Below are 13,335 nucleotides of genomic sequence, written 5' to 3'. Positions count from 1 at the left end.
TATGAACTAAGGGCGTCGTTTCTCTGATATGATCGGTGTTGGGGTATTGTCCCCTTCTGCCAGCCCAGCGGAGGGCACTTCCTTGTCTATACCCGTGCCGCCCCAGACCACGGGCACCGTCCCTTCCCAGCCCACCACCCCATCCTCGTGAGTGACGGGAATCGGGACTGTCTCGAGTGGTGATGTCTTCAAGAAACCACGGAGCCAAAAGTTAAGAACTGATGGAAGAGCCACGTGATGGGAATGCTTTCCCCATCTCGGTGATGAGGCAACACAAAGTCCGACGAGATGCAGGTGCCTAAGCCAGCTCCACTCTGCCTCGGCACTGGCATCAACTTGATTGAGTTCTGTTGTATATATGTATATTATATATATATTTATATATATATATATATATATATATGTATGGGTTTGTTTTTTTTTTAGCACACTGTCCCATTCTCGGGTCTGGATTTGGGGCAGTTGGTCCTCGGGACAGGTTGGACAGAAGGGGCCAAGGTACAGAAGAATCCCGAGATTAGCGTGAGGCCCAGGCCCCCCCAAGCACAGAACATGGACCATCCGTAGCCATGGCTGATGTCGTCGGGGAGTCCATACAGGTAGCGTGGGTAGCGTGACAGCTCAAAGTTGATCCCGGCCACACAGGTGCACAGTGAAATGATGCAGAAAGTTCCTGGAGGAGAAGGGAAGAAACAGGGGTGGGGTAACAGAGAAGGAAAGGGAAGAGGAGAGGGAGAGAGAAACAGAGAAGTGAGGTTTACTACATTTTCGATTTTCTTGAGTAGAAACAATGAGGAGATCCAGGTAAGAGTAACCTGCTAACGAGATCAATATTTGGAAGTATTCATGGAGAAGGGAATAGTATCAAGGCTTCCTCATGCTTCAATAACGGCCCAGTCTTGGATAAACTCGGGGAGTCTCTCCTTTGGGGAAATACTAAAAATATATCACATGAAAGTTTGTGTAGGGTGCAGTGAAGCAGGAGAGTATTCGGCTCATTTTTCGAAAGCCTTTAAAATTCAGTCTTTCCTTGGAGACGCAGAAAACACCCCCCACTGCTACTTCTTTAAAGAGAGAAACATTTTTACTCTTTTCTTTTCCATACACAATGTCTCATACGATATTAGGTTTTCCTTTAATCCATTTACCAACCAGCCATCCAAATCCCGGAAGCCTTTTCCCATAAGACATTTCCAGCGTTTTTTGAGGAAAACTAAGCCTAGGAGATAACTCCTTCACGACGTGGCAGCAGAGTCGATAACTCTGGGAAACTCTGTACGTCACTTCTCATCCACTAAGATCCATCATCCACAGTAACATAAGTTAACTTGTCCAGCCTAGTCTTACGAAGTATTTCACAAACTTATTCAATGATGCTCCTTTAAAAAAAAACCATTGCTCAAATTAACCTCCAATGAGACGGCTGCTACAAGAGATACAATGTTATCAAATAGAATAGAATTATAAGTCCACTTTTAGCCAATAGATATTTGATGTACCTAAAATGAGTTTAAGAGCGTTTCTCGATATTTGCTGTGTCTAATGTTTCCTGTGTCACTGCAGGTAGGAGAGCAATGGCCTGAAGAAGTAAAGTTTGGAAAAGGCTGGGTGGGGTCGATAGTACTGCAGGGGTCCAGGTACTTCAGGGGCTGTGATCTGTGTTTCCAAAGACCACTAATTCAGGAGCAGAGCAGAGGGCAGTCCAGAGGCAGGAGACCAGTTAGGAGCTGTAGTCAAGGGGAGAAGGAAGGAGGGGTCTGGCGAGGAGGGAGCAGGGCAGGGCTGAATGACTGTTAGTGAATGATGGCTGGTAGAGGCAATGGAAAGCAGTGAGTCAGGGGTGACCTAGGCACAGGTGCCGCATAAGTAAAATTGTGTGGGTGGGAAGCATGGAGGTGTACATATGTGTGCATGTGTGTGTGTGCATGTGTGTGCGTGTACATGCTTGTGCATGTGCGTGCAGCGAAAGTCATCGTGTACAAACAGATATGGCACCATCATTACCTGGGAAAACAGTGGGGGGGGTTACAAAGCACCCCGAGCTTTCTTAATCGGAATCTTAGGGAGAGGATGGGAATCTTTCCTTTTTAAAAGTTCCTCAGATGATTTCTGTTGATCGGCCTGGTGAGACCCTGTGTTAGGGCAGAGTTTCTTTGTATAACCTTGAGGCACAGATTCAGGTGAGGGAAGAAGCAGAGGGGGGGCCACAGGGAAGGAGGCAGCCTGTGGGACCCTGGCCAAGGACAGCGTGATGGCTTGGCCATCACCGAACTGAAGAAAGCTTCGTATTGACGCCAGTTTCAAAGACTCCAAACTCCAACAAACGAGAGCTGGCCTGCTTGTGCCTCCAGTATGCTTTCAACTTCTGGTTTAGAAACCTGAGTGTGCGATGACGTCATCTACTAAAATTTAGATTTAGGACAGGAAGAGGGAGAGGGAGAGCGCACACGTGTGCATGCGTGCTGAGTTCAAATCTGAGCTGCCCTTGGGATGTTAAGGCACTTGGCACCGTGGGTCTGGAGCCTGGTAGTAATTTCTGAGCTAGAGATGGGGACTGAGTCATCCTCTTATACATTGAAGCTCTGGATGGGACTGAGGTCACCCAAGGGCTCTCTATAAACTGTATCCACATAGGATACTTTTAAAAATGGAGACATTTCTTCTCATCAAATTGTGCATAGTCTTCCTGGTTAAGTGCAGTGATTTGTTCCGGGAGAGAAGGTCGATCTCAGGGAAGTTTTGATCTTCCCAAGTTACCAGTAGCTGAAAAAGCTTGACAGACACTATTTTAAGGGTGTTCTGCAAACAGAGCAGACAGGACACAAAGATGTGGTTGATAAATCAAGACCTAATTACATAATTACCATATGGACTTAATTACCTACCAATTGGAAATGGCCCAGCTTGTTGGTAACATACATCTTGTTGTCATGTTAATAGGGTTAGTTGGGATATCTTCCTGCCTCCACTTCCTGTCAGTTGTTCTGTGACTCTGGAACCTTTAAAGATTTCTGTAGTTTGTTAGCTCCCGTCAATATTCCCGTAGATGGGAAAAAACTCTGAGGGCTCTCACTTAAGACGGCGCGTTACGCAGGTCATCTGTACAACATGTCAGGAAAGCCCGTTGTGACAAAGAGAGAAGAGTTGAAGCAGCTTCTGTCAGCTACCACAGACACGGCTGTTTTCCGTTCGGAGCAAGGATTTATATTTTTATGTACTTCTGCACTTATAAATTCAAGTTTGGAAACGTGCATTAATAACTGGAAATACACATGGCAGGAGTACCGGAGTGTGGGGGGACGAGGGGCACAGGCGCGCAAGGACCCTACCTGACCCAGCTTTCTGTCTCAGGTGATGAGCCCAGCTCTCAGACCTGTGGACTGGTGACCAACCGGGAAGGGTGGGGCTCAGAACTCCCCCTACCACCACCAACTCTGAGGGGTTCTCTGGGGAACCAATAGAGATTCTAAATGTTTCTGCTAGAAAACATCCTCAATTAAAGGGCGGTAATAGATATTACAGCACGGGGGGCTGCAGCCTCCTTCCGTTCACCCAAAAGTACAGTGGTCCTTTGGGCAAGTATGAGGCTCTCCTCTCCCCTCAAGGAACAGGCCGTGGCCTGGGTCCTTTTATTTCTCGGGAGCACTTATCGATTGGTGAGTGAGGATCCAGAAAGGCAAACGTAATAATGCATGGTCACATCTTCTCAGTAATTCCCCACCATGGCTTGGGATTTGAGCCTAACTCCAATCAGGCTCCAAGACTAACTGTAGTCACAGTTGGCGATTAAGTGAAAGGAACTACCCAAGCCCTTCCCTTTGGAGCAAGGCTCTGCTGTGTGGCCAGAACTGGCTGTAACATTGGCTAGGCAAGTAGGGACAGCAGCAGCGCGGCTGTCAGACCTAAGTGACGTCAGGTCTGGGGAGGCAGGTTAACTGCAATGGGGCAGGCGGAAGGGGACATTCCTGTGGCCGCAGGCTCCACGGTGTACCCAACGGCCAATCAGCAAATATCTGTTGAACTTCTGTGTTTGTGCCAAGCATTATGCTAGATTCTAGGGGGATAGAAAGGAGAATAAGATAGGATCACTGTTCTTAAGAATTTTTAATAAAGTCTAAAATAAAAAGATGAAAAAAAATCTTATAATCTCGCTGGGGATATGAGACAGATATAACTGAAAAGCTGAGGATGAAGTGAAAATAGCACCAGACTGGGGATTAAGAGACCTGAGTTTAGTATCAGCTCTGAATCTTTGGTCCCCTCATCTGTAAAATCAGGGCGCTGGAGCAGACAGCTCTAAGGTGGCTCCTATATCTAGCCATGTTTAGGAAAAGAAGGGCTAATACCCAGAGGTAAATGGTAAGAGACAACTATGCTGGGCCAGGGAAGGTTTCCCAGAGGAAGCAGTGTCTTGAAAAATGAACAGGGTGTCCGCAGGCAATAAAGAGAAGGGGGTCCGCACCTGGCCTGGAGAGCATCCCTCCTTCAACCCCAGTGCCCCAGTGTCCTAGGTCTCTAAGCCTGAGTCGAGAAGGCATATCCACATCCCACTCCCATCGTGCCTCTAACTTCCGAAATGCTCACCGCTGCCGTCCTGGTCAGGCTTCCATCATCTCCCACAGAACCTCTGGTAACAGATCATTGGTTTCCTGCCTTCTTCTTCCAGTGATATTTAAAAAAAATTTAAATCCCACCTTCCTTACCGTGCCTGTATGGGCTTACCTGAGTGGGCGCTTCCTACCGATCTGACCTCATTTCTCACCTTGACCCCCATACTCCCTGTACTCTAGCTAAGAAGAATGGCCTTCTTCTTGAGATCTTCTGGGATCTCAATTCAGATGCCATCCTCTCAGAGAGATCCTTCCTGACCCTCTCTCTCCTAAAGCAGTCCCTCCTCCAGTGGTTTTCAAACCCTGTTCGATGGAGGTGCCTCAGGAGCTGCCACTGGGAAAGGAAGAGGGAGTAAAAAAACTCCCAGCCCTCTCTCCTCTCTTTGGCCAGAAGAGCCCTGCTTTGATCTGTTTCCACGTGAAATTTCACTTGATCTAAACATTTTTGAAAAGCACCAGCCTTGTCCATTCAAGGGGACCATGAGGCATGTCATTACAGAAACTGTAAAGCTTTGCACAGCAAAGTGCAATGGCTCTTCTGTTAGTTTCAAGTCCATGCCTTTGGCCGAAATAGCTAATCAATCTCAACCCTTATTCCTGCTGGCCTCAGACTCCGACTCAGCCCAGCCCTCCCCAGCAGCCAGCCGCAACTAGTCAGTTGCAGCGGGTAGCAAAGAGAAATGACACCTAGTTACCCTTTCCGTGCCAGGACTCTCACACATCTGGACTCAGAGCTCAGGAAGTCCAGTTAGATGAGACCACACCACCCCATGTGCCCGCAGCTCGAGAGCCAGTGCTAACAAGACCCACCTGGCACAGAGGGAACAGTGTCCTCCAGACCCCTCTGGTGTCCCCATTTGCAAACTCCACCTGTGAGCGGGAAGGCATGGCCAAGGAGTGTAACGCACTCTGCAAACATAAATGCTTCCTTTTGATTCAAACACAGCACCTGCTTCCTTGGATGACCAACGCCACCTGGAGCTCTTTCAGGAATCAAACCCATGATGTCACCTGGCAACCCATGGGCCAGCCCCAGTCACCGGTGTCTGAGTGTCCCGTCAGCGCCTAGCTGGAAGGGGCGAGGGCTGCGTGGGGTTCTGGGATCACTGGCCGCCCCCCACCCCTCCACTCCAGGCACTGCTGAGGCTTGAGTGAGGGCGAGACCGAGAGAAGGGTTTCCATGCCCAGCCGGCCAGCTTCTTGTCCCAGCGCCAAATACAGCCCCCTCACCAACCTCCTCGCATTGCTGCCGTTTCTAATTAACGTTTCTCTGGTTACCGATATTAGATTCTAGTTTTCTCCCCACTTTTAGTTTCTGGGCTGTCTGACAACTTCCTCCTGCTTGGCTATCTCTTCCCTGAGTTTCCAAGCTGCCCCTTGATCCAGGCTTGGTCCCCCTCCCTAGATGTCCCTGTCTGTCTCCTCCTTTGTCTTTTCAGACTTGGGGCTTGTCAGTCTTCCTCTGAAACCACATTCCATACTCCTTCTGGCCACTTCACCCTCTCCTCTGATTTGAACTACCACCAGAACATGAGTGCCTCGTAGGGATTATGTGATAGTATGTGCTATCACATATTATGTAATTCTGCGTCCCAATCCCCAGGGACACGGTATGTTTGAGGTACTCCCTGGCTACACACAGGATTTCCACTGCTTCCCCCATAATCCCCAATTCCCTTCAGTTTCTGACTTTTTTTCCTTTCAAAGTCTTCCTTCCCTAGAAGGGTGATCAACCATCCCAGTTTGCCTGGGAGTTGGTGAGGGTAGAGGGTGTGTCCCTGGTAAGTGTGACTTTTGGTCCTAAAACTAGAAAGATGTGGTCTAAGGAGTACGCATTGGTCACCCTTCCTACACGTTCCCTCCTGCCCTGCACTCTGGGGCCAGTCGGTGATACGGCAGTGACCACAGAAATGAATCCTCGCTTGTAAGTTACAGAAAACCTAAAGCCTTAACCCAGTGGAAGCACAGAGACTTGGATCCCTGGGTCTGTTGCCACGTTAAGAAATGCCTGGCCAGGAGAGCACTGTTTTGGGTCAGTTAATTCTTCTGCAACCTTGAAGTGTCACCAGGGAGCACTTAATCTGCAACCCCAAATGGTTCTATCCCAGAACCACCTGGTAGGTTGATTACCAAGATATTTTTAAGCTGATACTCAGAGTTTTGGCATTAACCTCTGCTCAGCCCACTTCCGAGCAGTGACTGCAGGTACGTAAGGCGGGCGAGATGGGGCCTCCTGCGTGGCTGCTGCTTTAGCACCCACAGGAGGGGAGGGGAGAACACGTCTCCACTTCTTTCAGGGACTGTTGGAGAAGCCCCGCAGTAACACCGCAGCCACGGACCCTGTGGAGAAACAGCATCAAAATTGTGATCTCAGGCAAGGCAGCGGAGGGCTCTTACTAATTCAAGAAGCCATTGCCTAGGAAACCGAGGGCCTCAAGAAGGTTCTCACGGGGATCCAGGGCGGTCACATATTGTGTGCAGAGGCATTTTGCCAAATAGCTGTTCCTTCTGTGACCAAGTTGTACCCAAAACTTCACTGGAGTATAATTTCTACAGCTTTCCGGGGCCAGAAATCCATCTGTGTGACATTTTCTGCTCTTGGGAATAAGGACTGCCGCTGCTTATCCCTGACCCTCACGCGGTGCCTCGTTGCTATGGTGGCCAGAGGGCCTCTGTCCTGACCCCAGCCCCACAGGTCGCTGCAAAGCTGTCTCTGCAGAAGTGCCCTCGTGGACGTGTGTGTCAGGGAGGTCAGGAAGCAGCCCAATCCTCTAAGACTCTCTCCCTTGCGCCCCCTCTGACCTTTAAAACCGTAAAGAAGCAAATCGGCAAGCAGAAAAAGGATCCCTCCTCCTTTAACAGTGGTATGCATCCCAGGAGGCTGATGTATACAAACCCTTCCTTTGCTTAGATTAAATGCTTCGGCAGCATCTAGCTCTTGATAGCACTTTATAGCTTTGCTCAGACCTGCATGGAATATAAATTACTGTTGAATTATACACCATTGCATCAGCGGCAGCCAGCAGGCAGGTCACATGGGGCTTTACAGCCAAGGTGCCTTAGGGGTTCACTGGGATGAGGCAGGGGGGGTGGTGACAGGCTCTGGGGGAGAACACACTGCAGGGGATGAGGCCCTGAGCTAAGACAAAACCATCCATCATTCTGCAAACTCTGCAGATGCTCTAGGCAGTCATTGCATAAATGCCACCTCACCCCCAAGGCAAGCGGCTTTTGTATCCCCGAGTCTGCGTCTGCACACTGCAAGGCTGGTCTACGTCCGGGCATGGTTATGCCACAGTAATGCCACATCCTCAACTCAAGCGACGAAAGGGACTGGCTGGTTCAAATAGGTTGGCATTGACTCTAAAGAAAAAACCTCTGCGTTCCTATCATAGAACATGGAGTCTCATCCCTTGGTTCTCCATATCTCCTCACAAAATTCCTATATTGAAGCCCTAATCCCCCAATATTTCAGAAAGTGACTGTATTTGGAGATAGGGCTGTCAGAGAGCTAATTAAGTGAAAATGAGCCTCTTAGGGTGGGCCCTAATCCAATGTGACTGGTGTCTTTGTAAGAAGAGGAGATTAGGACATACAAAGAGATATGAGACAGCTGCAAGCACAGAGGAAAGACCACATGAAAAGGCAGCAAGAGGGAGGCCATCTGCAAGGCTGCGAGAGAGGCCTCAGAGGAAGCAACCCTGATGACACCTTCATCCTGGACTTCCAGAACTGTGAGAAAATGAATTTCTCTTGTTTAAGCCACCCAGTGTGTTGTATTTGTTTCGGCAGCCATTGCAATCTGATACAACAGGTGGACATATAATAACTGGTTTATTAACAGAACGTTACAATACATGATAAAATAAGGCTCTGTTTCCAGACTTTATGGCTACCGGTAACTAAAACAGGCATCTAAACACAGCCGTACACAACAGTAGCTGCCGGGCATCGTGTGGATTTTTCTCCGTCTCATCAACGCATCTACGCTCACTCCCCCTCAATCCCCAACTCGATACTTATTCTTCTGGGTGTATGTTAGCTTTGATCACAAGATCACTGGCCCTGGTGACCTCTACACCCAAGACTGAGCCTTTTCAAACTCGGGGAAACACCTAAAGGGCTGAGCCAATGGAAGAGAGCATCAGCGGGTTCAAATGTTGTGATGGGAATTTACCAAGGTCAAAGCGCCACTGTCCAGTCTCCTTGACCGGACCCTGCCATTTCCATCCTTTACCCAGTCTGCACAGGGTCCCTGCAGCTACCCTGGCAGGTAACCTTTATGGCCCAGTCCAAGCCCCGAATGGCCCAAGAAGTCTTCTCTGAGTATGCCCAGCACCAGATAATCCGCATGTTTTTTCAGAAGCCCTAAAACTTTTCTGGTCTGGAACAGGCAATCTCACAATTAGCTACAGGAACCTTCTCTTGTTCTCTGTTTTAGTTTGTGTTCAGCTAGACTGTAACTTTCTCCAGAATTGGTTATGGTAGTGGTGTCTCCTTTCATATTAGATACAGCACTGCCCAGTGAATCCATATCACTGGAGGAAATGGATTTCTGGGCTATGGAGCTTTTAAATGAAAATATGGGCTTTGAAACCCAGAAGGGAATGAAGGGGATATCACGGCTGGCCCTCCCACCCTCCTTTCTCCTAAATCGTTTTGCGGTTGCTGAGGTGTTTTTGCGTGCATGTGTGTGCGTGTGTGCGTTCACGTGTGTGTGCACACAGGTACATGCCTACCTACCTTGCGTTTCAATGGGTGCCCTGGATTTCAGGAAGCATTTTTATTTTTAGGGAAATTCAGCATCAGAATAATACCCTCTCCGCAGGATTATTTTGAAGAGCGATAATAATAAATGTGAAAAGGCTGAGAGAAGTTAAGATTGCTTTCTATATGTAAGGTATGATATTAGAAATGGAAAGCTTTAAGCGACGGTGAAGAAAAATTGTGCTTGTTGCTTTTCACCTCCATCACCCGCTCCATTCTGTCCCGGCCCCGTCGCAGGGCAAGTGGCAAACCAGGAAGCACTTGCTCTCAGCAGAGACGAGAGGCAGTGCTCACTCAGGACGCTTCGTTCTGTGGGCTTTGTTGGCACTCCAACCACGGAATTTGCAAGATCTCAGAATACACTTCTGAGACCCTCCTTAGTAAGGGAACCTATCTTTGGACTCAGGTTGCAACATCCAGTGGGGGTTAGTTACATCATGACATTGCTGGGTTTGCAAAGAAGCCTGTGGCTCAACTGGGATGGGTAAAAGGAAGCAGCTCTAAGAGAAGGGTTGGGAATAGCTAGGTGACATGAGCTGGGGACCTTTTATAAGTGCTGTAGAGGCTCTGACCGTGATTCCCCTGGAATGTAGAGGCGGCATTTACAGCTATCCCATTTATTACATTATTATAAAATTCATTTATTAAACACCTATTGCCTAGTGGACTGTGAGAGCTATTTTTTGGTTTTGTTTTGTTTAACATCTTTATTGGGGTATAATTGCTTTACGATGGTGTGTTAGTTTCTGTTTTCTAATGTTTTGTTTTGTTTTTCGTCTACACAATACACTTTCCCTTCTGTCTTCTTTTGTTAAAGCACCACCGCCATTCTTTCTCCCGGGAAAGCCATTCTGTGCCCACAAGGATTAATTCAGGCAGGAGGCAGCTGACTCAAGCCAAGCCTCAGTTTCTGTCTCTTCTGTACCTCTTGAGGTTGCTGTGAGATTACATACATTTACGTAAATCATCTATGTATATGCATTAATATATATATATATACACACATCATATAAATTATATAATTCACATCATAATCCCAAATTAAATAATTTGCTGAACGTCCCAAAGTATAAGGAACAGAGCAAATATTTGATTTCGCTGTAAAGCCTCAAACTATTTGATTGTGGAAACACATGAGAACTACGCATCACACTTGCTTCCACTGGCCCACTCCACTCTTGCCCACCTGGTCTTGGATATTTCAGGGAATGAAGAGTTGGGAACATCTGAGCCTGGTGGTCTGTGGTGAGCTAAGACCTTTCCAAATAGGGCAGGAAAGAGAGTTCTAGAGAGGAAATGAATCAAGAGTGCAGCATCCCATTTTTCTCAATGCGAACTTTTGCAGTTTTCTATCCATCTGGGCCTTGGTTCAGAGCTGAGAGTTAGTGGATCCAACTGGCTTCTTAACTAGACTGAGTGTGGCATCTACAGCTGTGTAGAAAGGAACGTTCTCAAGCTGTGAAGAGTGAGCTTCCAAGTGTAAGGCCACTTAGAGCATGCCATATTCCTGCCCCGGCTTCTCTTTTCTCTCCTTCTCTTTCTAGGCCAGCACTTTCTGGTGGACAAGGGTCCATGGAGCAAACTTTGAGAACCTTTGGGGCAGAGGGCAATCTTGCCCTGGATTTCTTGCTAGGGACAATGCTTGAAGTCATACAAAACCTCCTGCAGACCATCTCAGATACCACAGCTCTCTGGTTGGTCTAACATTCATCTTCCTAAGCAGATACAAGGATTTTGCAGAGAAAGCCACATCACCAATGCCACCCCCACCCCCCAAAGCCAGCATGAAGCCCAATACAAGTAAATCTATCATTATGTTTGAATTCCTGTCTTGGTCATCATAAGGCCCTCCTGGCCCGCCCAGAGGTCCACCGAGTCAGCCTGCAACAGCTTCCTGGGAGGAGAGCTGCTACCAATGGGGATGTGGCTTAGTGGAGAGACAACTCCACCAAGGATCAGAAAATCCAGGTTCTGGTCCCATTCTTTCCCATTAAACGGATAAACCACCTCATCTCTCTTGGCTATGATCAACCATGAAATACAGGGGGTAGGACCAGATCTCTAAGATCCCTCCAATTAAATGATCCTGTGACTCTAGGTATTGGGACAAAAAGGTACCATTCTCTCTGAATTGTTCTAGGACTTGCTGTCAGTTATTTCGTCAGACGTGAGCTGCCTGGAGAGAAGATTCTGCTTCTCACCTTCCAGACACGCACAGAAGGGCTGGTGAATGAGACCATTAGATGTCATTATTTGCCATCAGTGTGCCTATGAGGCTCAGCTCAAAACTGCCCTGATTTGAAACATGGAAGGAATGGGACCCAGCTGTTTAAGTGTCTGGAAGAACTTGGCTCCTGTAAGAAACCTCTCTGGCCTGTGCCCTATGTGATCCAAGCCAATGCCATGTTCATTAGCAGAGGAAGACGCTTGGGGTGGTAGCCAGAAGATCAGGAGAGTCTACCACCTGGTTTGGTTTATGTTTCCATATGCCTGGCACATTCGTCAGCTTGGCCTGGCCTTTCTTTGAGATGAGAACCTGGACCCAAGTGATTCTGGCGTGCTGTCACCTCACCACTGGGTCACTGGACACATATACAGCTTTAGATGGATCAAGCGCTTATATATACTATTTTTAATAGGATAGGCATTGTCCCAAATGCTTTACAAATAAAATGGTAGTTCTTTGAATCCTCAAAGCAACCTTATGAGATTTAGATGGGGAAAGACACAGAGAGGTTAAGTAAATTGCCCAAGATCACCAGCTGCTCTGTACTGGAGCCAGGATTCAAATCCATGTTTTTGCCACTTGTTTTCTCTCATTCCAGCTATTTCACATGCAGTGTATTGTCTCTAGAGCTGGACTGTAAGCAATGTAAGCAGAGAAGCTCTTTTCCCCAATAGGGCCCTATACCCAGTGGTGTTTAAGTAAGATTTACCGGGCTTCCCTGGTGGCGCAGTGGTTGAGAGTCCGCCTGCCGATGCAGGGGACACGGGTTCGAGCCCCGGTCTGGGAAGATCCCACATGCCGTGGAGCAACTAAGCCTGTGCACCACAGCTGCTAGAGCCTGTGCCCTAGAGCCGCGAGTCACAACAGCTGAGCCTGCATGCCACAACTACTGAGGCCCATGCGCCTAGAGCCTGTGCTCTGAAACGAGAGGCCACCACAATGAGAAGCCTGTGCACCGCAACAGAGTAGCCCCCGCCCGCTGCAACTAGAGAAAGCCTGTGCACAGCAACGAAGACCCAACCTAGCCAAAAATAAATAAATAAAATAAATTAAAAAAAAAAAGAAGTAGGGCCTTAAAAGGTAGACTTGGTACCCTTCTAAAGAGAGGAGAGAAGTTTCCTACTTTATGGGCCCAGATGGGAATGCTGAGATAAAGAGAAAATGCCATCCAATTTCCCTTGGCCGTACTAACTCAGGGACCCTAAAGAGCTGTGACCCAGAGGCTTCCTGGAAATTTGATTTCAGTAGAACTTGTCTGAAAATGTTGAGAGCTGAATCGGAAGGAATACTTTAATTAATTATCATTTAAAATAAACTGTAGCCTGGGAGTGTGGTGGAATGTTTAAGGGATTCCTAGGTTTTGTTACAGGGGCAGTAGGAAGGACACAGCTATTGGCATTGCTTGCTCCCCAGGGCCAAAATTACGGGGTCAAATATCAAACTAAATTTACATTGAACTTGACACAAAGCTGCTTAAGCTTTTTTTTTCTTTTTTAAAGTGAAAGGGGAGAGGGCAGACGGCAGAAACAGGAAGAACTACAATCCTGCAGGCTGTGGAACAAAAACCACATTCACTGAAAGACAGACAAGATGAAAAGGCAGAGGGCTATGTACCAGATGAAGGAACAAGATAAAACCCCAGAAAAACAACTAAATGAAGTGGAGATAGGCAACCTTCCAGAAAAAGAATTCAGAATAATGATAGTGAAGATGGTCCAGGACCTCAGAAAA

General features: G+C 47.7%; 1 protein-coding gene across 1 annotated transcript in view; it reads right to left on the bottom strand.

Moving 5' to 3' along the window:
• Positions 1 to 422: 422 nt before the first annotated feature.
• The window catches only part of TMEM178B (transmembrane protein 178B), a 361,372-nt gene continuing 348,459 nt past the window's right edge, over positions 423 to 13,335 (bottom strand). The window contains exon 4 of the mRNA XM_065884406.1: positions 423 to 673. Within this exon, the coding sequence (XP_065740478.1) occupies positions 423 to 673 (251 nt within the window). The remainder of the gene's footprint in view (positions 674 to 13,335) is intronic.

Source organism: Phocoena phocoena, chromosome 9 (assembly GCF_963924675.1).
Source record: "Phocoena phocoena chromosome 9, mPhoPho1.1, whole genome shotgun sequence".
Taxonomy (NCBI): Eukaryota; Metazoa; Chordata; class Mammalia; order Artiodactyla; family Phocoenidae; genus Phocoena; species Phocoena phocoena.
Note: the sequence above shows the minus strand (reverse complement) of the source record. Positions and strands in the feature narration are given on the sequence as shown.